Genomic DNA, 23,419 nt, shown 5'->3' with positions numbered 1-23,419 from the left:
ATTCTATTTCCTTACTGCTGCAAGGCAGGACTGAGTTCTCAAGAGCCCACAGCCAACCCTCCTCCCAGCAGTGGCACACTCAAGCCAGCACAAAGCAGACCTCCCAAAAGGGAGGTCCTCCTGAATACAGGGAGTTAATGTGAATTGGAAACTGTTACCCTCAAAGAAGAGTTCCATAACTTCTCCCGACCTTTTTATCCTTTGACAGGTCTCCACACTTGACAGCAGCAGATGTTCAACAGCAGCAGCTCCATCAGCCAGTTCCTCCTCCTGCCCTTTGCAGACACACGGGAGCTGCAGCTCCTGCACTTCTGCCTCTTCCTGGGCATCTACCTGGCTGCTCTCCTGGGCAATGGCCTCATCATCATCACCATAGCCTGTGACCACTGCCTCCACACCCCCATGTACTTCTTCCTCCTCAATCTCTCTGTACTTGACTTTGGCTGCATCTCCACCACTGTTCCCAAATCCATGGCCAATTCCTTGTGGGACAGCAGGGCCATTTCCTACACAGGATGTGTGGCACAAATATTTTTCTTTTTATTTTTGCTCTCAACAGAGTACTGTCTGCTCACTGTCATGGCCTATGACCGCTACGTTGCCATCTGCCACCCCCTGCACTACGGGACCCTCCTGGGCAGCAGAGCTTGTGTCCAGATGGCAGCAGCTGCCTGGGGCAGTGGGTTTCTCAATGCTGTGCTGCACACAGCTAATACATTTTCACTGCCCCTCTGCCATGGCAATGCTGTTGACCAGTTCTTCTGTGAAATCCCCCAGATCCTCAAACTCTCCTGCTCAGATGCCTACCTCAGGGAGATTGCAGTCACTGTGGTCAGTGCCTTTTTAGCTTTCGGGTGTTTTGTGTTCGTTGTGGTGTCCTATGTGCAGATCTTCAGGGCTGTGCTGAGGATCCCCTCGCAGCAGGGATGGCACAAAGCCTTTTCCACCTGCCTCCCTCACTTGGCTGTGATCTCCCTGTTTCTCAGCACTGGCATGGTCTCCTACCTGAAGCCCCCCTCCATCTCCTCCCTATTTTTGGACCTTGTAGTGTCATTTCTTTACTCGGTGGTTCCACCAGCAGTGAACCCCCTCATCTACAGCATGAGGAACCAGGAGCTCAAGGATGCCGTGTGGAAACTGAGCACTGGATGTATCTAAGCCTCAAAGAACTGCTCATTTTCTTATGAATATCTCTGGCCATGTAACTGACGTTAGGATCAGTCTCTATTTAGTAGGGTTTTTTTCCTTCTATGGTGTTTAAACTGTAATAACATGGTGCACATTCATCCCATTCCTAATCCAGTATCGAGGTGTCTCTTGTGACCCAGACACTGTGTAATGACAAGCTGTGCTTCCTTTGCATCATGTTTATCTTGAAAGGTGCACATTTTTTTCTTTATTTATATTTCTCCTGGCATTTATAAAATGTTTACAAGCACATTGTCATCAGCTAAGTCACTCCACTAATTGTCTGAAATGGCAATGCTTTCCCACCATGACAGAACAGGAATTTCCTGTGCCCTCTGTACCATCGAATCATCCAATCACTGGGGTTGGAAAAGACCTTTAGGGTCATCAAGTCCAACCACAGCCTAACCCGGCCTAGTCCACTTCTAGACCATGTCCTCAAGCACAACATCTACACACATTTCAATACCTCCAGGGATGGTGAGTCCACCACTTCCCTGGGCAGCCTGTTACAATGCTTCACTACCCTTTCAGTAAAGAAGTTCTTGCTGATATCAAAAATAAATTTCCCCTGGTTCAGTTTGGAAAGATTTCCTCTCATCACTTGATACCTGAGCGAAAACACCAACCCCCACCAACATACACCCTCCTTGCAGGAAGTTGTAGAGAGCAGTAAGGTCTCCACTCAACCTCCCTTTCTTCAGACTAAAAAGCCCCAGTTCCATCAGCTGATCCTCAAAGGACTTGTGCTCCAAACTCTTCTCTGTGGAGACTGGCACTGAGCAACACACAATTTGATATGAATTTTAGGTGAAGCCGTTTATTGGTTGAAATCACACAGATAGGAGACTTTTGTTGCTGCAAACGTGGCAACCTAAAAAACTGCTGATTGGTTACATACACTGTTTACACGCCACTGATTTGTTAGTGATTATAATGAGTTCTGATAAACAAATCTTATAGCTGAATATCATTAATTTACCTTTGGTGCCTAAAAACATCTGCACAGTGGCTGTTTTGACCATCTTATTATGGCTGGTTCTGAACATGTTCCGTTACTCCCAAGTTCTTCCCATAACAACCTCTTGGTTTAGGGCACCCTGTACCCCTGTCATCAAGGCCGCTGTGTGTTGAGACTGTGATTATTAAGTTCCTCTCAGCATGAGCAACTTTTCCTGTCTCATAGGAATAGGAGGATATTATCAGAACCTAAGTCTTGGGAGAAGAACACTAGGCCGCTAGCAGGCCTGCTGTCTTGGGAGAAGAACTCTAGGCCGCTAGCAGGCCTGCTGTCTTCCCCGACACTTCTCCAGGTTTGTTGCTCTTCTCTGGACACACTCCAGCATCTCGACATCCTTCTTGTAGTGAGGGGCCCATAACTGGACATGGTACTCAAGGTGGGCTTCACCAGAGCTGAGTACAACAGAACTGTCACTTCCCTAACTCCTGCCAGACACTCTATTCCTGACCCAGACCAGGATGCCATTGGCCTTCTTGTCCACCTGGGAACAATGCTGGCTCCTGTTCAGCTGGCTGACGACTAACACACCCAGATCCTTTTCTTCCAGGAAGCTCTCTGGCCACTCTGCCCCAGGCCTGTAGCTTTGCCTGGGGTTATTGTGACCAATGTGTAAGACCTGGCTCTTGGCCTTGTTGAACCCCGTAGACTTGGCTTCTGCCCATCAATCCAGCCTGTCCACGTCACTCTGAAGAGCTTTCCTGTCTTCCAGCAGATCAGCACTCCCACACAATTTGGTGTCTCATGCAAATTTACTGAGAGTGCACTCGATCCCCTCATCCAGATCATTAATAAAGATGTTAAAGAGGATGGGACCCAGCACAGATCCATGGGAAGCAGCACTTGTGACCTGCCATGAGCTGGATTTAACCACAACTGTTTGGGCCCATGTGTCCAGCCAGTTTCTAACCCAGCACAGAGTGTACCCATCTAACCCATAAGCAGTGAGTTTCTCCAGCAGGATGCTGTGGGAGACAGTGTTGAAGGCTTCACTGAAGTCCAGGTAGATCACATTCAGAGCTTTCCCCTCATCCAATATGCAGCAGGTCACCTGGTCATAGAAGAAGATAAGTTTGGTCAAGCACAGTCTGACTTTCCTAAACCCATGCTGACAGGCCCTGATGGCCAGAGTGTCCTGCATGTGCTGCATGATGGTACTCAAGGTGATTAGTTCCATCCCCTTCCCAGCACTGAGGTCAGGCTGACAGGCCTGTAGTTCCCTGGGTCCTCCTTCTGTCCCTTCTTGTGCCAGTTTCCAGTCAGGCAGAACCACCCCGGTCAGCCAAGACTGCTGGTAAATAAGGGAAAGTGGCTTGGTGAGCAAATCCACCATCCCCCTAAGTGCCTTTGGGTGTATCCCATCCAAGCCCATCAACTTCTACACATCTAAGCAGCTGAGCAGGTCAGGAACCAATTCTCCTAGGATTATGGGGGTTTCCATCTACCTCCCATCCCCATCTTTCCACTCAGGGGTCTGGGTATCAGGAGACAAGTGACCATGCTGCTAAGGAGTGAGGCAAAAAAGGCATTAAGTACATCAGCTCTTTCTTTATCCTCCATCACAGTGGTTCCCCTGAGATCCAATAGGTGTGGGAGATTCTATTTTTAATACTTTATAGGTTTAATAGATTCTATTTTTTTAATTCTTTAAGTACAATAACAAAAGGAGGGACAGAGAGAATCTCCCACCTTTACTGTAGGTAACAAACAGAAGTTACAAGGGCTGTAAAAGCATCGTTAACTGATATCCCCCCAGGTAGCCCACTAGCTGCCCAGTAACCTTGGGAGTCAGGGCTTTCCTAGTCAGGAGAATGGTCCTAAGAATGGCTCACATCATTTTTGGGTTCTACTAGGTTCCCCCTTAGATATTTCTAAATATACAGCAATAGCTCCCAAGTAAATCTGTGAAGGCTGAACAATGTTCCTATGCTGAAACCTCCCCAGGTAGCCACAATCAGCCCCGGGAACCTTGGGGGGAAGAGCATTCCTAGCCAAGGGAATGGTCATATAACACCAGACATCATGTTCTGGCTCTACCAGTGTCCACATTCAAGAAGTGCTAAATGTCCAGCAATAACTTCCAAACAAAAGGTTTGAGAGCTACAGTATCTTGTGAGCCTGAAAACCTTCCCTGATAGGTAGAGCAAAAGCAGCCCAAGTAAATTTGGAGCTCAGCGTTTTTGTAGCTGAGGGAATGGTCCTAAGAGTGTGTGATGTCATTTCCGGGCTCTGCCAGCGTCCAACTTCGAAAATGCCAAACGTCCAGTAAGAGCCCCAAACAAAAGGTGTGAGGGAGGAATGAAATTTCTTCCATGAAATGTCCCCAGGGAGCCTGCAGGCAGCACCAGTAACCTTGGGGCTCAGGGCTTTCCTAGCCAAGGGAGTGGTCCTAATATTGTTTAACTTCATTGTCAGGCTCTACAAGCATCCACCTGTGAAACTGATAAATATCCAGTAACAGCTCCCAAACAAATTGATGTGAGGTCTGGAAAAGGTTTGTGGCCTGAAACTCCCCAAGTAGTAGACTAGCAGTACAGGAAACCTTGAGGCTCAGGGCATTCCTAGCCAAGGCAACGGTCCTAAGAGTGCCTGACATCAGCTTTCAATCTACCAGCAACAACCTCTAAAACTGCTAAACCTCCAGCAACAGGTGTCAAAGAGAAGGAGCGAGGGCTTGAAGATATTCCTGGCCTGAAACCTCCACAGCTATCCCACTAAGTGTGCTGTAGTTTTCCAGTTCTACCAGAAAAAGTTTCAACCATGCTAAATATCAAGCAAGAGCACCGAAGCACAAGTTGCAAGAGATGAAGGACCTCCCTGGCCTGAAACCTCCCCAGGTTGTGCACTGGGAGCACCAGTAAAGCTGACCCCCTTCACACGCTGCTTGGCCGTAGCAGCAGCTGAGGAGAGAGATTTCATGGTTATTAAACTGAATCATGTTGAACTGCTGTTTGTTGTCAGAGAAATCTGTCTGTGCCTGTGAGCACAGATGATGCCAGGAAAAGTGTTGGGAGTCCCAGGAGGCAAGTGAGGGACCTGCTGGGCTTGGGGAAGAGCAAGGTTCTCCATGCAGGGTTGTATCTCAAGAGACTGCTTTTCCTGCCTGTCCAGATCTCCTTAGGAGACCTCTGGACCAGCCCCCATTGCAGCATGCTGCTGAACTTTCTTCCATGATCTGAGATATGACAGAAACTTTTTTTCCTATGAAAAAATCCTCCATTGTGAAACTGCTTTGAAATTTTCATCACTCAAACTCACCTCTCCAATTAGTCATACAAGTCTTAATTTTTTAAATTAAAATGTGTTGAAGAGCCATGCTTGTAAGGGATTTCTGGGTGTTAATGAGCCCCATGGTGTCTTTTCTTCAGAGTCCACAGACCTCAAGATACCAAAAGGAGACTCAAGAAACCTCTCAAGAAGTTCAAGTCAGGAGTAATGCCCAAAGTACCTTGAAGCACTAACAGGCCCCACTGGGAGCCATTCCTGACAAAGACTCCCCAGGGGCTCCTTAGAGAAGACAACTGGAGGCCTTGAGGACAAACACAGGCAAAGCACTGGCAGCTCTGATGCTGAGGACACCCTGTCTTGGTCTGATGAAGCAGAAATGCCAAGTGCTGACCCCCAGCCCCTGGGCAGGGAGATCCTGACCCTCACCTGTGTCTCAGGACTCTTCCTTGGGATGTGGGGAGTGTGACACCAAGGGAAGGACAGTGGTATAATACATTGTGTCCTCCCCTGGGTCGGGTGCAAGGAGGCAATGATGCTCCATGGCCATGAGGACAATGTGTCTCCTCTGAGGCTCTGTGGCAGGGACATCAACTGTAGCCAAGGGGGCAAAGACCTCGTTTCTATCAGGCCCTTTCAGCCTGTCCAGCACCCTCGGCCATCTGTACCACAGTCCATCCTACAGCTCCCCACACCTGTGCCTGTTTCCCTGCAGGCAACTTATCCCCTTCCCGACCATGTTCTCACCCCATGATGTCCCTGCCTGTGCTGCTGTGTCTCCATCCTTGCCAGCTGTTCCCACAAACACAAAGCCACCAGCTCATCCACTCTTCCTCAAAGTGACATTTCACACCACAGCACTACCCTCAGAATGACATTTCTTTAGCCTCACGTCCACTCTGACCTTCAAAGCTGCAGTTTCACGTGGACTTCCTTTCTTATGTTCTTTCCCTGTAGCACATGAGGGCTTCCCTCAGGCTGCACTTCCCCAGGCTAAAGAAGCCCGGGTCTCTCAGCCTCTCCACGCAAGACCCCTAACTGTATCTGGTCAGACTTTCTGTGACCACACAAGGGTTTCTCCACATTCCACCAGACCGGGGAGCCCCACACTGGGACTGACTGCTCCAGAGGTGGCCTCACCAGTGCTGAGTCCAAATGGACGAGAAGGGTCCTTGTCTGCGTGGCCACTCTCCTCCCAGTGCAGCCCAATGTGCTCATGGGTAGATTCCGGTTCAGCACCTCTGACTGCTATGGCAGCCCCTGGAATGACCAAATTCTTCTCCCCGCAGCCTGTTCTCCACCCGTCATGTCTGAGCCTGTCTTGATGTGTGGGTGTTGTGCTGGAACCTTTTGTCATCGTTTCGTTCCAGCCAAGAGCTGAACATCAAGAGGCCACGTTCTCTCTAGGAGGATGATGTGGGGTGGGAGGGATTGGAGACAGGGGGAGGGAAGGGAAATGAAAACAAAAAAAATAGTAAAACGTACAACACTGGTGATGCCCAGTGCAGTTTCTCACCAAACCACACAGCTCAGGCTGTAACAGCTCAGAACCCTGTACTCCTCCCCACCACCAGCCCCCTTTATGCTGAGCTTGATGGAATTGGCATGGAATACCCTCTTTGGCCAATTTTGGGTCACCAGTGCAAGTCTGTCGAGGTATTTTTGAAGTCAAGCCCTATCTTGTTAACAGTTCCTGTGTGCTTGAAAGTGTCTCTCCAACTTGTGGTGCCTCCAATGAAATGGCAGCAATAGGTGTTAGAGACCCTGGGACTCCATTGCTGGACGTTCAGCATGTTCAATGTGTGACTATGGAAGAGCCTGATAATGACCTCTGGCACTGTTAGGACTGTTCCCTTGGCTGGGAATTCATGACCCTCAAGGTTTATGAGCTGCTTGTGTACTTGTGGGGAGGTTTCAGGCCAGGAACATCTGCCATCCCTCACATCTTTTGCTTGGGATGTACTGCTGGACCTTTAACAGGTTGGAAGGTGGGCACTGGTATAGCTGGAACATATAGCACCATATTACTGACCTAAACCTGCCCTTTTACCCCCAAAATTATCTTATATCCACCCCCAGAACCTTTTTACAACATCCCCACACCCCTCCCGTCACCCATGGGTGCCCCCACAATTAACCCTCCCAGCACCCCTGGTGGCCCCCTGTCGTGGTTTTACCCCGGCTGAGAGCTGAGATCCATGCAGCTGCCTGCTCCTTAAAGGAAAAGAGCAGGGGAAAAGGGAAGGGGGGGGGGGGTGAGAGGCGAGGGAAGGGAAGAGGAAGGGGCAAATAACCCCAAAACCAAGAAACTAAGAGGCCCGTGGGTTGGGATAAGGATAGTTTACTAAGATAACAGAAAGATACAACATAACAATGCTAACAGGACTTTAGAGCAAAAATATATGAAGCTGTTGATACACAATGCAGTTTCTCACCAAACCACACAACTCAGGCTGTGCCACCCAGAGCCAGCCCGGAACCTGACCTTCCCCCAAGAACCGCGCGTCCCGGAGCCGCCCCTGCTCCTCTTCCCATCACCTCCCCCCCCCCCCCCCCTTTATACTGGGCAGGACGTAATTAGCATGGAATACTCTCTTTGGCCAGTTTGGGTCAACTGTCCTGTCTTCGACCCTCCTTTCTCATGAATCCTGACCAAAACTAGGACAACTTCCTTTCCTATGTTCTTTTCACGTAGCACATGAGGGCTTCCCCCAGCCTTCCCTTCCCCAGGCTAAAGAAGCCCAAGTCTCTCAGCCTCTCCACACAAGACCCCTATCTGTATCTTGGCAGACTTTGTCGGAGCAGATGACAGTTCGTCCCCATTCCTCCAGACCAGGGAGCCCCGCACTGGGACTGACTGCTCCACAGGTGGCATTGTCTGTGCTGAGTCCAGATGGACAAGAAGGGCCCTTGTCTGTGTGGCCACAGTCCTCCCAGTGCAGCACAATGTGCTCATGGCCAGATTCCAGTTCAGCACCTCTGACTGCTACGGCAGCCCCTGGAATGACCAAATTCTTCCCCTTGTGACCGCTTCCCCATCTAGTCATGTCTGAGCTGCCTTGATGTGCGGGTGTTGTGCTGGAACCTTTTGTCATGGTATCTCCCTTGAAGTTTTAAGAGAAGGTTTAAGAAGATTTGAGAGAGAGAGAGAGAGAGAGAAAATGCAGCAGGGGAAGGGGGTGTGGATTTCCAACCCCCAGCTAAGAAGGAAAACAATTCCAGAGGAACGGACTGAAACCACATTCCCCCAGACCCTGCCCCTCCCTGTGCCACTGTGGGGGGGATGATGGGAGAAAAATCATGACTAAAGGGAAGTCTGCTAAGAAGGGAGGGATGGGGGAAGGTGCTTTAAGACCTGGCCACTCTTCTCACTACCTGACTCTGGTGTCACTGGGTGTGTAGCTGTAGTGTCATAAATTAGTTTTCTTTCCTTTATTCTGTGTGGAGTCTGTTTTGCCCGTGACACTAATTGCAGGGTGATACCTCTCTGTCCTTATATGAAATCCTATGCCTCCCACTATCTATGTTCTCCCCTTTCTGGATGAAAAGGGGAGTGATAGGAGGATTTTGATGGGCATTTGGCCTGTAGACAGGGCCAAACCACTGCAGTTTTCAATAGACTGTGGAGGGGCATAAAGTCCCTGTATTACACATGAAAAACCTGTTGGGGAAGGCACTCTGGGTTGTTCCTTCTTCAGACAAAGGCAAAACCATTCATGGGATTGCTTTTGCGCAGGGAGTTGGGCGCACTTGGTGGGGGATGCAAAAGGATGGGGAAGTCCAGTGTGTACCCCAAGGGGGGTTAGTTCTAGGAAAGGATAGCCAAGAAATTTTTGGTGTATAAATAAATCTGTCCGTGGCAGATGTTCTACATAATAGATCAATGATGTTATGAATGTCCCCAATACTCTGAACATGTAAGATCTGGCCATGATGTAGATGGTGTAGAAAAAGGGGTGGATAATGTCCTGGTTCTGGCCAGGTGAGAGTTAACCTCCCCAAGCAGCCAGCACAGGTGATCTGAGTTCACCTGGGCTATTTTCCATACCACCTGACACCACTTCCATGTAAAAGAAGCTGTTTGGGGAAGGGTATGGGCTTGGTGCCTCCAGAAGAGTCAGTCTATCTGTCTGTCAGGTATGCTGTGTTAGCACTGGGAGTGGGTGTAACTGGCCATTATTGTTCTACATTCATGCTGAATTTTGTCAGTAAACTGTCCTTATCCTGTCCTGTCATGGTGGGAAAGCATTGCCATTACAGACAAGTACTCCAGTCGTTCAGCTGATGAAAAGGTTCTTGTAAAATTTTTATTAACAAAAGGGTGAAAAAAAGAGGAAAATTATGGCTCTGTGGAAGCAGACGTGAGGCAAAGAGAGCACAGCTCATCCTTACACGGAAGAGCAGGTGATACTGCATTAGGAATGGGATGAACTTTGACCATGTTAGTATAGCTTAGACAAACTAGAGAGAAACCAAAAACTACCAACTAAAACCCCTATTAAATATGAACTGATGATAACAGGTGTTACATTGTCAGTGGTATTCAGAAGACAAGCAGTTTATTGCTGCTTAGAAACATCCAGTCATCAGTTTCCACATGGCATCCTTGAGCTCCTGGTTCCTCATGCTGTAGATGAGGGGGTTCACTGCTGGTGGAACCACTGTGTAAAGAAATGCCAATACAAGGTCCAAAGATAGGGAGGAGATGGAGGGGGGCTTCAGGTGGTCAAACACACCAGTGATAATAAACAGGGAGACCACCACCAGGTGAGGGAGGCAGGTGGAAAAGGCTTTGTGCCGTCCCTGCTCCGAGGGGATCCTCAGCACGGCCCTGAAGATCTGCACATAGGACACCACAATGAACACAAAACACCCAAAACCTAAACAGGAACTGAACACAAGGACTCCAGTTTCCTTGAGGTAGGCATCTGAGCAGGAGAGCTTGAGGATCTGGGGGATTTCACAGAAGAACTGGTCAAGGGTATTGCCATGGCAGAGGGGCAGTGAAAATGTACTGGCTGTGTGTAGCACAGCATGGAGAAACCCACTGCCCCAGGCAGCTGCTGCCATCTGGACACAAGCTCTGCTGCCCAGGAGTGTCCGTAGTGCAGGGGGTGGCAGATGGCAACGTAGCGGTCATAGGCCATGACAGTGAGGAGACAGAGCTCTGTAGAGATCAAAAATAAAAAGAAAAAGAGTTGAGCCACACATCCTGTGTAGGAAATGGCCCTGGTATCCCATAAGGAATTGGTCATGGATTTGGGAACAGTAGTGGAGATGCAGCTAAAGTCAAGAACAGAGAGGTTGAGGAGGAAGAAGTACATGGGGGTGTGGATGTGGTGGTCACAGGCTATGGTGATGATGATGAGGCCATTGCCCAGGAGAGCAGCCAGGTAGATGCCCAGGAAGAGGCAGAAGTGCAGGAGCTGCAGCTCCCGTGTGTCTGCAAAGGGCAGGAGGAGGAACTGGCTGATGGAGCTGCTGTTGGACATCTGCTGCTGTCAAGTGTGGAGACCTGTCCAAGGAGGAAAAGGCAAAGAGAAATTAGGGAATCTTTCCTTGAGGAAAATCCCTTCCACTACTTATGGAATGCCCTCAAGTTGACTCTCTGTATTCAGGGAGAATTTTGTCAGGTCCCTTTTGGGAGGTCTGCTTTGTGCTGGCTTGATTCTACCACTGCTGGAAAGAGGGAAGTCCTACATATTGGGGTCCTGAAGTGAGGGTCATCTCAAGGTCAGCCCCACCAATGGACATGCCCAGAGCCCCAGGTAACCAGGAGACAAAGGCAGTAAGGACAGGAGAGGAAACAGGGAGAAATGCTCCAGCCCAGGCGGGAAGTACAGGGACAGACAGACAGGTACTCGGAGGTTTTTCTTCTCTGTGGGTTGGGCTTCCAAGGAGAAGGCTCAGCCTGAAACCCTGGCACTCTGTGTGCAGAGTCTGTGCTGGGTGACAGAAACCAGGGGGTTGGTGAGGGAAAGGGTCTGCATTGCAAGGAATGTCAGGGAGGTACCAAATCGCCACTGCCAGGGCATTTCTGGGAGCAGCTCCTTCTCCCTCCCTGACAATGTCTCTGCTGCCTGGAGATGACCCAGCAGTTGCTTCTCTTTGCCCATGTCACCTTCTGCTCTGTGCTCACAGACCTCATCCAAACTGCTCTGTGCTCAGCTCTGCTCTGCAGACCCCTCCTGGCATCAGGGCACTGCCCCAGAGAACCTCTGTGTGTGCAGGGCTCATGAGAAGCTCTCACAAGTCTTAATGACCAATGAGTTTGCACTGCCTGCTGGAAAGTTATCGAGAAAAGCTCAGCTCTCACTTCCCACCCAGTCACCAGGAGCAGAAAATTCCAAGCAAAGTCTCTTTACCTTTCTCCTGCAGTGAGCTCTCAGCTTCCATCAGCTCTCAGCTTCACAGGTCTCCCCTCAGTGCCTACAGGCAGTGTCCCCAGCCCTGTGTGCTTGGCAGAAGAGCTGCTCCTGGGCAGAGCTGTCTCTGCAGCACTGCTGGGTTGCCATGAGCTTTTCCCATCCCAGGAGCCTGGCCCAGCTCAGCAGAAGACCAGTTCCTGTAGGCTCCCTCCTGGTGTCTCAGGCCTCATGGGGATCATTCTATGACCTCATCTCTGAGATCATTCTGCCCGGGAGCAGAATGATCAGGACAGGGAGAAATCATGCAGGGAGAAAGCACAGGGGGAGGCCATGCAGCTGTTACTCGCACTGGCAATACAGACTTGACACCAACAATAAAATCAATCTAATTCATTCTTGAATCCAAAGAGAGCAGAGAAATGAGAACAAAACCTAAAGAAATGAAATTTTAAACACCCACCTATGACCCTCCCTTCTTATCCCAGGGTCCACTTCACTCTTGAACTCTCTTGTATCTCTGACTGAGAGGCACTGGGGGACAGGGAATGGGGGTTGGGGTCTGTTCATCACACATCGTCTCAGCTGCTCCTTCCTGCTCAGGGGGAGGACTCCTCACAGTCTCCCCTTGCTCCAGCATTGGGTCCCACCCACGGGAGACAGTCCTCCATGAACCCCTCCAACGTGAGTCCTTCCCACATGGCTTCAAATCAGCACCAACTGCTCCAGGGTGGGTCACTTGAACGAGGTGCCGTCCTTCAGCAACAGACTGCTCCAGCCTGGGTCCTCCACAGCCCTACCAGCAAACCTGCTCCAGCACAGGCTTCCTATGAGGTCACAGCCTCCTTCAGTGTCCTCACATGCTCAACCTTGGGGACCTCTATCGGCTGCATGTAGAATCACTGTTCCACATCATCCAACATGGGCTGTGGGGTACAGCCTCAGTCACCATGGTGTTCTCCACGGGCTGCAGGGGAATCTCTGCAATGAGGCTTGGCGGACCTTCTTCCCCTACTTCACCGATCTTGTTTTCTGCAACGTCCCTTACACTTTCTCACTCCTTTCTCTGGTGGTAAAAATCACCTGCTGGCTTTTATTTCCCTTCTTAAAAATACTGTCACAGTGTTGTGATTCACAGTGCTCTGATCCCCACAGCCAATACATTGTCACTGCCCCTCTGCAAGGGCAATGCCTGTGACCAGTTCCTCTGAGAAATCTCCCAGATCCTCAAGCTCTCTCACTCATGATCCTACCTCAGTGAAATTGTTATCAGAGCATGTCTAGCTTTTGGGTGTTTTGTGTTCATCGTGGTGTCCCATGCGCAGATCTTCAGGGCTGTGCTGAGGATCCCCTCTCAGCAGGGACGGCACAAAGCCTTTTCCACCTGCCTTCCTCACCTGGCAATGGTCTCCCTGTTCCTCATCACTGCTGTGTTCACCTACCTGAAGCTCCCCTCCATCATTTGCACCTGGTAGTGACAGTTTTTAGTCAGTGGTTCCTCCAGAATTAAAATTTCCCATCTACAGCATGAGGAACCAGGAGCTCAATGATGCCATTTGGAAAGTGATGACTGGATGTCTCGAAGCAGCAACAAACTGCTCACTCTGCGTATCACTGGCCATGTAACTCACGTTAGGAACAATCTGTATTTAGCAGGGTTTTTAGCTGTTGGGTTTGGTTTTGTTTTCCCCCTCCCAGTTTGTCTAAGCATTAACAACACAGACCACCTTCATCCCATTGCTAATGCAGTATCTCCTGGTCTTGTGTGATCCAGACACTGCGTAATGATGAGCTGGGCTCTCTTTCCATCCTGTCTGCCTGGAAAGGGGCACAACTTTTTATTCCTTTTTTTCCGCCCGATATTTATAAAAGTTTTACAAGCACATTTCCAACAGCAGAACCACTCAACTATGTTTCTGAAATGACAGTGCTTTCCCACCATGACAGAATAGGAATTTCCTGGAACTGTACCATAGAATCATAGAATCAGTTAGGTTGGAAGAGGCCTTTACGGTCATTGAGTCCAACCAAAGCCAACCCCTGCCTAGTCCAGCTCTAGGCCATGTCCTGAAGCACAACATCTATCGGAACCTTTTAAATCCCTCCAGGAATGGTGACTCCACCACTTTCCTGGGCAGCCTGTCCCAATACTTGACTAATGTTTCAGTAATGAAATTCTTCCTGATATCCAACCTAAATCTCAGTGGTGCAATTTGAAACCATTTCCTCTCATCTTATCACATGTTACCTGAGAGAAGACACTGGCTCTCAACTCTCTACATTCCTCCTTGCAGGTAGTTGTAGAGAGCGGCGAGGTCTCCCCCTCAGCCTCCTTTTCTCAAGGCTAAAATGCCCCAGTTGTCTCAGCTGCTCCTCAGAGGACTTGTGCTTCAAATCCTCCATCAGCTTTGTTGCCCTTCTCTGGACACGCTCCAGCATCTCAGGGTCCTTCTTGTAGTGAGGGGCCCAAAACCCGACACAGCGCTCCAGGTGCAGCTTCAGCAGAGCCGAGGATAATGGAACAATCACTTCCCTCCTCCTGCTGGTCACACTATTCCTGATCCAGGCCAGGATTCTGTTGGCCTTCTTGGCCACCTGGGCACAGTGCTGGCTCATGTCCAGCCAAGGTATCCACGGACACCCCCAGATCCTTTTCCTCCAGGGAGCTCTCCAACCACTCTGACCCAGGCCTGTAGCGTTGCCTGGGGTTATTCTGATCAAAATGCAGGACCTGGCACTTGGCCACAAGAACCCAAGAACCTCATACAATTGGCCTCTGCCCATCAATCCTGCCTGTCCAGATCACTCTTCAGAGCCTATGTGTCATCCAGACAATTAATGCTCCCACACAATTTGGTGTCATCTGCAAACTTACTGAGGGTGCACTCGATCCCCTCGTCCAGATCGTGAATAAAGATGTTAAAGTGGACAGGTCCCAGCACTGAGTCCTGGAGAATACACCTTTTGACCTGCTGCCAACTGGGCTTAACTCTGTTCACCACATCCCTTTGGGACTGGCTGCCCAGCCAGTTTCTAACCCAGCACAGATTGTACCCATCTAATCCATGAGCGGTTAGTTTCTGCAGAGGGGGAAATGCTTTGGGAGACAGTGATGAAGGCTTCACGGAAATCTAGGTAGACCACATCTACAGCCTTCCCCTCATCCACTGAGCAGCAGGTCACCTTGCCATAGAAGGAGATCGGGTTGGTCCATCACGATCTGCCTCTCCTAAACCCATGCTGACTGGGCCTGATCACCTGAGTGTCCTGCATATGCTGCATGATGGGACTCATGACGATTTGTTCTATCACCTTCCCCAGCACCGAGGTCAGGCTGACAGGCCTGCAGTTCCCTGGGACCTCCCTCTGGCCTCTCTTCAGGATGGGCATTGCAGCTGCTTGTGGTTTTCTCCTCTGTGTGATTCCCAGAGGCTCTGTGACCATCGCAGATTCGCTCGGCCCTGGTCAGCAGCACCTATGGCCTTGAATTGGCCGATGTTTACTCTTCAGGACCTGCAGAGAGCTCTCGCTGTTCCTTACACCAGACATTTTCTGCATCCCCAGTTCTCTCCCAGCACCCAGCTACACAAAACTGTGACAGTCACAAAATCCTTACCTCACAATCCCCTTAACTCACAATCTGTCAAATTCCTTACCTCACAAACTGTCTATCAGTCAATCTCCTGACCTCACAATCTTTCTCAGTCAATCTCTTTACCTGACAGTCTATCTATGAATCAATCTCCTTACCTCACAAACCCCTTACCTCACAATTGGTTACTCTCCTTACCACATAATCTATATCAGTCAATCCCCTTACCTCACAATCATCATACCTCACAATCCCCTTACCTCATAATCTATCAGTCAATCTCATTACCTCACATCTATCAGCCCATGTTCTTACCTCACAATGTGTTTATCTGTCTATTGGCTTACCTCACTATCTATGTGTCAGTCAATCTCTTTACCAGGTCGCACAGGTCAGCGTCCAGAGGTCTTGAATATCTCCAGAGGTGGAGACTCCACCACCTCCCTGGGCAGCCTGTCCCAGGGCTCTGCCACCCTCACTGTGAAAAAGTTCTTCCACATGTTGGTGCGGAACTTCCTATGCTCCAACTTGCAGCCATTGCCCCTTGTCTTATCCCCACAGACCACTGAAAAGGGGCTGGCTGATTCCCCCTGCATCCCCTGCTTCAGATAATTATAAACTTTAATTAGGTCCCCCCTTAGTCTTCTCTTCTCAAGGCTGAAGAGTCCCAACTTACTCAGCCTGTCCTCATAGGGGAGAATCTCCAGGCCCTTAATCATCTTCGTGGCCCTTCTTTAGACTCTCTCCAGGAGATCCTGTCCTTTTTAAACCAAGGAGCCCAGAACTGGACACAATACTCCAGGTGGGGCCTGACCAGGGCAGAGTAGAGGGGGAGGATCACCTTCTTTGACCTGCTGGCTATACTCCTCTGGATGAACCCCAGGATCCCATTGGCTCTCTTAGCCACCAGGGCACACTGCTGGCTCATGGCCAACCTGTCATCTACCAAGACCCCCAGGTCCTTCTCCACTGAGCTCTTCTCCAGCAGGTCATCCCCCAGCCTGTACTGATACAAACGGTTGTTCCTTCCCAGGTGCCAGACTCTACACTTGCTTTTGTTGAACTTCATCTGGTTTCTCCCTACCCAGCTCTCCAACGTGTCCAGGTCTCTCTGGATGGCAGCGCAGTGTTCCCGCATGTCAGCCACTCCGCCCAGCTTTGTATCATCGGGTACTTGGTGAGGGTGGATGCTGTTCCCTCATCAAGGTCGTCAATGAAGATATTAAACAGGGCTGGACCCAACACCGAGCCCTGGGGAACAGCGCTAGTCACAGGCCTCCAGTCAGATTCTGCTCCATGAATCGCAACCCTCTGGGCTCGGTTCGACACCCAGTTCTCAATCCACCTCACTATCCACTCATCTATCCCATGCTCTCTCAGCTTTGCTATCAGGATGTCATGGGAGACAGTATCAAAGGCCTTGCTGAAGTCAAGGTAGATGACATCCACTGCTCTCCCTCCATCTACCCAGCCAGTGATGAGATGGTAGAAGGCTATGAGATTGGTCAAGCACGATCTTCCCTTGATGAATCCATGCTGACTACTCCTCATGACCTTCTTCTCTTCCAGTTGCTTGGAGATAGCATCCAGGACAAGCTGTTCCATCACCTTTCTGGAGACAGAGGTGAGGCTGACTGGCCTATAGTTGCCCAGATCCTCCTTCTTGCCCTTTTTAAAGACTGGAGTGACATTGGCTATCCTCCAGTCATCAGGCACTTCTCCTTTTCTCCAAGACCTATCGAAGATGATAGAGAGCAGCTCAGCAATCACCTCCACCAGCTCCCTCAGCACACGTGGATATAACCCATCCGAGCCCATGGATTTGTGTGCATTAATCCCTTTGAGACACTCCTGGACCTCCCCTACCTCAACCAGATGGAAGCTCTTCATTTCCCAAACATTATTTCTTTCATCCAGTGTCTGTGGGTCCCGGGGGGCCTTTGAAGTGAGGACTGAATCAAAGAAGGCATTCAGTATCTCCACCTTCACATCATACCCCGTTACCAGGACACCCTTCTCGTTCAGCAAGGGACCCACATTATCCCTGGTCATCCTCTTACTATTCACATAGCTAAAGGAAGATCCCCAAGTACCAGTATAGGTTAGGGACTGGCCTGTTGGAGAGCAGTGTAGGTGAGAGGGGTCCTGGGGGACAGAGGGATGACCATGAACCAGCAATTTTCCTCCTGGTTAAGAAGGCCAATGGCATCCTAGTGTGTGTTAGAAGGGATGTGGTTAGCAGGTCAAAAGATGTCCTTTTCCCCCTCTCTTCTGCCATGGTGAGACCACACCTGGAGTGTTGTGTCCAGTTCTGGGCCCCTCAGTTCAAGAAGGACAGAGAACTCCTTGAAAGAGTCCAGGGCAGGGCCACCAAGATGATTCCTTATGAGGAAAGGCTGAGGGAGCTGGGCCTCTTGAGCTTGGAGAAGAGGAGACTGAGGGTTGACCTTCATCTTTATAAACATGTAAATGGTAAGAGTTGGGAGGATGGAGCCAGGCTTTTCTCAGTGATGGCCAGCAATAGGAGAAGACAACAAGTTCAAGCTGGAGGAGTAGGCAACAGGTACAAGCTGGAGCATGGGAAGTTCCATGTGAATGTAAGGAGAAACTTTTTCCCTGTGAGTTAGAGCACTGGGACAGCCTGCCCAGATAGGCTGTGGACTGTCCTTCTCTGGAGACATTCAAAACCTGCCTGGATGCATTTTTATGTAATTCAGTCTATGTCATCCCGCTCTAGATGATCTTTTGAAGTCCTTCCAACTCCTAATGTTCTGTGATTCTATGATTCTGTGATTCCTACCCAAGGGAACTATCCTAAAAGCTCCTCAAATCATTTTCAGGCTCTAACAGTGTCCACCTTAGAAACTGCTAAATGTCTCCAAAACAAAAGGTTTGAGTGACGACAGATGTTCCTGGGCTGAAACCTCCCCAAGTAGCCCACTAGCAGACACAGGAGCCTTGGGACTTGGGGCTTTCATAGATAACAGAATGGTCCTAACAATGTCTGATATAATTTTCGGGCTCTTCCAGGTTTCAAATTGCAAAACATCCAGCGGTAAATCCACCCCCAAAAAATCAAGGGCTGAAAGATGTTTCTGCCCTGAAACCTCCCCAGGTAGCCCACCAGCAGCTCCAGTATCTTTGGACTAATGTCTGTCCTTCGCAAGATAAGTAATTTTCAAGCTCCAGCTTCAATACTGCTAAACGTTCAGCAGTAAATCCCCCTCAAAAAAAGTATTTGAGGGCTGAAAGATGTTTTTGCCCTGAAAGCTCAGTACAAAGCTCACTAGCAGCCACAGTACCCTTGGGGATCAGGGCTTTCCTTTCCAAGGGAAAAGTCCTAACTGGGCCTGAGGTTATTTTCTCTATTAGAGTCTACACTCAAAAATGTTAAACAACTAGCTATAGCTGCCAATCAAAGGGTACAAGGGCCTAAAGATCTTCTTGGCTAGAAACCTCCCCAGGTAGCCCAAAGATGCATTGACAATGGAATGCTCATAACAATGCAAGGCATCTGGTTTTAGCTCTACCAGCTTCTATTTTTGAAACTTCTAAACGCCCATCACTAGCTCCCAAACAAAAGTGGTGAAGGCCTAGTAATCTTCCTGGCCTGAAACCTCCCAAGGTAGCCCACTAGCAGGCCTAGTTACCTTGGGGTTCAGGGTTGTCATAGACAGCAGAATCATCCTGACAGTGCCTGACATCATTTTCTGGCTCTACCAGGAACCACATTTGACCTTGCTAAACGTACAGCAGTACATCTCAAACAAAAGGTATAAGCAATGAAAGAAGTTCGTGGTCTAAAACCTCTACAGGTAGCCCAGTTACAGCCCCCCTAACTTGGGGGTCAGGGCTTTTGTAGCCATGGGAGTGGACATAAATCTGCCTGACTTCATTTTCTGACTTTAACATTGTCCAGCTTCGAAACTGCTAAATGTCCAGCAATATAACCCAAACAAAAGGTGTGAGGGCAGAAAAATGTCCCTGGCCTGAAACCTCTCCAGGAAGCAAACTATCAGACCCAGGAAAATTAGGGCTCAGGGCTTTCCTTGCCAAGGGTCAGTCCTAAGAGTATCTGACAACATTTTTGGACTCTACCAGCACCCAACTTCAAACATGCTAAACGTAGAGTAATGGCACACAAAGAAAAGTTGAGAAAGATGAAAGATGTTCCTGGCTGGAAACCTCGTGAGGCAGTGGACAAGAAGACCCCATAACCTTTGGGTCAGGACTGTCCTTTCCAAGAGAACAGTCCTAAAAGTGCCTGATGTAATTTTCTGGCTCTACCAGTATCCACCTTCGAACACTCTAAAAATCCAGCAATATCCCCCAAACAAAAGATGCAAGGGTGGAAAGATGTTCCTGGACTGAACCCCCCCCATGCAGAATAAAAACAAGACCACTAAGCCTGGGGTTTAGGTCTTCCCTTGCCAAGCGATTGGTCCTAACAGTGCCTGGCTTCATGTTAAGCCTCTACCAGCATCTGCCTTTGAATATCATAGAATCAGAGAAACACAGGGGTTGGAAGGGACCTGGAGAGATCATCGGGTCCAACCCCATATGCTAACCATCCAACAATTTTATTGAAACAAAAGATGCAAGGGATGAAAGATGTTACTGGCATGAAAACTCCTCAGGTATCGGATGAGAAGCACCAGAACCTTGGGGCTCAAAGCATTCCTTGTCAAGGGAATAGTCGTAACATTGCCTGATGTCATTTTTGGGCTCCACCAGTTTCCATCCAGGAAACTGTAAATGTGTAGCAGTAGCTCCCAAAAAAAGGTGCAAGGGCCAAAAGACAATCCTGACCTTAAACCTCCCCAGGTAGCCCACAAAACACCCCAAAACTAAACAGGCACTAAATAGAAGGATGCCAGTCTCCCAGGGGTAGGCATCTGAGCATGAGAGGCTGAGGATCTAGGGGACTGCAAAGAAGAACTGGCCAACAGCATTGCCCTTGCAAAGGGGTAGGGAACATGTATTGGCCGTGTGCAGCACAGCACTGAGAAACCCACTGCAGCTCCCGTGTGTCTGCAATGGCCAGGAGGAGGAAGTGGGGAGTGAAGCTGCTGTTGGACATTCTCTGGCTCTTTGCATGGAGCCCTGTGCAAGGAGAACAAGGCAGTGAGAACTTGGAGCACTCTTCCCTGTTCTCGTTGCAGACCCAAGGACTGCCTCTCTCTGTTCTAGTAGAGATTGGGAAGGTTTTTTGGGACGTGCATTTCCTGCTGTCTGAGGGTGCAAGTGGCTGTATGGGGCTCTGATGGGAGCTCTCCAGGTGTCAGTTTGTCCTTGCAGCAGAAGGTCTGTCTTTTTTGATCTATGTGAATTTTTCTGGATTGTGGTTTCCACTTCCCCCAACTGCAGAGCAGAGCTTTGTAGATTTGTTTTCCCTGATTTTATTCTTGTGAAACACCAAGAAATGCCCAAATGCTCACCTAAACCCCTTCCTTTCACTGGGGCAAAATGAGCTGTCCCTGTCCCCTCCAGGGGTTCCTATCCCATGGGGAGAAAGGGAAAGGTGATTGTCCTGCCCACCTCTAGTTTGATCAGGAGAAAGGACTCTGCTGGATAGAAGGATTTCTCCCCAACTGAGGGAGGGAACATGAGAGATGAGATCATAGAACAATCCCCATGAGGCCTGGGACACCTAGAAGAACTGGTCTTCTCCTGCTGAGCTGGGCTGGGCTCCTGGGAAGAAGGGAGCTCATGGCAACCCAGCAGCAATGCAGAGAGACAGCTCTGCCCAGGAGCAGCTCCTCTGCCAAGCACACAGGGCTGGGGACACTACCTGTAGGCACCAAGGGGAGACCTGTGAGGCTGAGAGAGCTGCCGGATGCTGAGAGCTCACTGGAGGAGAAATCTCCACAGCACTCTCCCTGGTATGTCTGTGGGTGCAGGACAATGCAGGTTCTGTTCCTGGAGGGATCTCCTAAAGCTGGGACATGGGACAGTGTGTGGGGTCTGTCAGGAGGACAGGTTCTCTCTAGGAGCAGAAAGTGCTGCCTGGAAGGGATGCCCTTCTGCCCCATCAGAGGGACAGGTCAGGACAGCTGTCTTCTCCTGGGCATGGCTGCAGAGGTGTGAAGCAGTGTGTGCACCCAGGGGTGCCCAGGGCTGTCCTTGTGAGCAGGGTACCTGCACCTTGTGGGCTGTGTGCTGGGGTAGGGACTCTGCTGCCACCAGGGTCAGCACTCAGCCTGGCTTGTGGGCTTTCCACAGGGATAGAGAAGGACCTGTGGGTTGAGCGAGTGACCCAGGGAAGAGCAGTCTAAGGTCCTTCTGGAGTAAGACAGTGCTGCATGGGTCAGCTTTGCTCCCAGCTCCAACTGATCCTTGAGAAATTCCAAAGGGAATTTGAAGAACAACATCAAGGAATAATTTTCCTGTAGGCAGAGTCTTTGCTTTGACTTCTCCTCTCTTGGAGGCTTTGCTGACTGTGGTATATTAGAACTAATGTCTCCCCTCAACAATATCCAAAGAAAACCTGATTCTCATGAAGATGTTTGAGCTTCCTCTGGTCCCAGCACACACAGAGGTTCCCTGGGGCAGTGCCCTGATGCCAGGAGGGGTCTGCAGAAAAGAGCTGAGTGCAGGGCAGGTTGGATGAGGTCTGTGAGCACAGAGCAGGAGGTGACATGGGCAAAGAGAAGCAGCTGCAGGGACAGCTCCTGGCAGCAGAAACAGCAAGAGCTGCTCCTAGAAAGGTCATTGGAGTGGGGATTTTTACTTCCCTGACATCCCCTGCAGTGCTGACCCTTTCCCAAAACAACCCCCTGTTTCTGACACGAAGCACAGACTCTGCATCCAAACTACAGGCTTTATGCCTAGTCTTGTCCTTGGCAGCCTGAGCCCAGTGAGGTGAAGCCCCTGAGTGAATCTCTCTCTGTCCCACTCCTTCCAGCCATGCGACCTCCCAGCTGACCGTCCTCCCAGCAGTGACGTGCTCCAACCAGCACAAACCACACTTCCCAAAAGGGACCTGACAAAAGTCCTCCTGAATCCCTCATCCAATTTACATTGAAATAGGTTTTCTTCAAAGAATAGTACCCTAACAACTCACTGCCTTTTCCTCCTTGGACAGGTCTCCACACTTGACCACAGCAGATGTCCAACAGCAGCTCCATCAGCCAGTTCCTCCTCCTGCCCTTTGCAGACACAAGGGAGATGCAGCTCCTGCACTTCTGGCTCTTCCTGGGCATCTACCTGGCTGCTCTCCTGGGCAATGGCCTCATCATCATCACCATAGCCTGTGACCACCACCTCCACACCCCCATGTACTTCTTCCTCCTCAACCTCTCTGTTACTGACCTTGGCTACATCTCAACCACTGTTCCCAAATCCATGGCCAATTCCTTGTGGGACAGCAGGGCCATTTCCTACACAGGATGTGTGGCTCAACTCTTTTTCTTTTCATTTTTGATCACAACAGAGCACTGTCTTCTCACTGTCATGGCCTATGACCGCTACGTTGCAATCTGTCACCCCCTGCATTATGGGACCCTCCTGGGCAGCAGAGCTTGTGTCCACATGGCAGCAGCTGCCTGGGCCAGTGGGTTTCTCTATTCTCTGCTGCACACAGCCAGTACATTTTCACTGCCCCTCTGCCATGGCAATGCTGTTGACCAGTTCTTTTGTGAAATCCCCCAGATCCTCAAGCTCTCCTGCTCAGATGCCTACCTCAGGGAAATTGGAGTCATCGTGGTTGGTGTCTGTTTAGCTTTTGGGTGTTTTGTGTTCATTGTGGTGTCCTATGTGCAGATCTTCAGGGTTGTGCTGAGGATCCCCTCGCAGCAGGGACGGCACAAAGCCTTTTCCACCTGCCTCCCTCACCTGGCCGTGGTCTCCCTGTTTTTCAGCACTGGTTTGTTTGCCCACCTTAAGCCCTCCTCCATCTCCTCTTTATTTTTGGACCTGGTAGCAGCATTCCTTTACTGCACTTTTCCACCAGCAGTGAACCCCCTCATCTACAGCATGAGGAACCAGGAGCTCAAGGATGCCGTGTGGAAACTGAAGACTGGTTGTTTCTAA

The 23,419-nt window shown here is 49.9% G+C and overlaps 2 protein-coding genes and 1 pseudogene across 3 annotated transcripts; 2 read left to right on the top strand and 1 right to left on the bottom strand.

The window, feature by feature from the left end:
- Positions 1–231: 231 nt before the first annotated feature.
- LOC311198858 (olfactory receptor 14A16-like) lies at positions 232–1,158 on the top strand (the record flags this gene model as incomplete). The annotated part of the gene is made up of 1 exon (XM_084272877.1): positions 232–1,158. The coding sequence occupies one exon, from the start codon at positions 232–234 to the stop codon at positions 1,156–1,158; it is 927 nt and encodes a 308-aa protein (XP_084129003.1).
- An 8,842-nt stretch (positions 1,159–10,000) lies between these two features.
- Positions 10,001–10,923, bottom strand: LOC311199234 (olfactory receptor 14I1-like; annotated as a pseudogene). The gene has a single exon. The product of its transcript is annotated as an olfactory receptor 14I1-like (transcript).
- An 11,572-nt stretch (positions 10,924–22,495) lies between these two features.
- On the top strand, positions 22,496–23,419 carry LOC311199233 (olfactory receptor 14A16-like; the record flags this gene model as incomplete). The annotated part of the gene is made up of 1 exon (XM_084273297.1): positions 22,496–23,419. One exon carries the CDS (start codon positions 22,496–22,498, stop codon positions 23,417–23,419), a length of 924 nt encoding a protein of 307 aa, XP_084129423.1.

This window comes from Gallinula chloropus (genome assembly GCF_964237585.1).
Source record: "Gallinula chloropus genome assembly, chromosome: 19".
Lineage (NCBI taxonomy): Eukaryota > Metazoa > Chordata > Aves > Gruiformes > Rallidae > Gallinula > Gallinula chloropus.
Note: the sequence above shows the minus strand (reverse complement) of the source record. Positions and strands in the feature narration are given on the sequence as shown.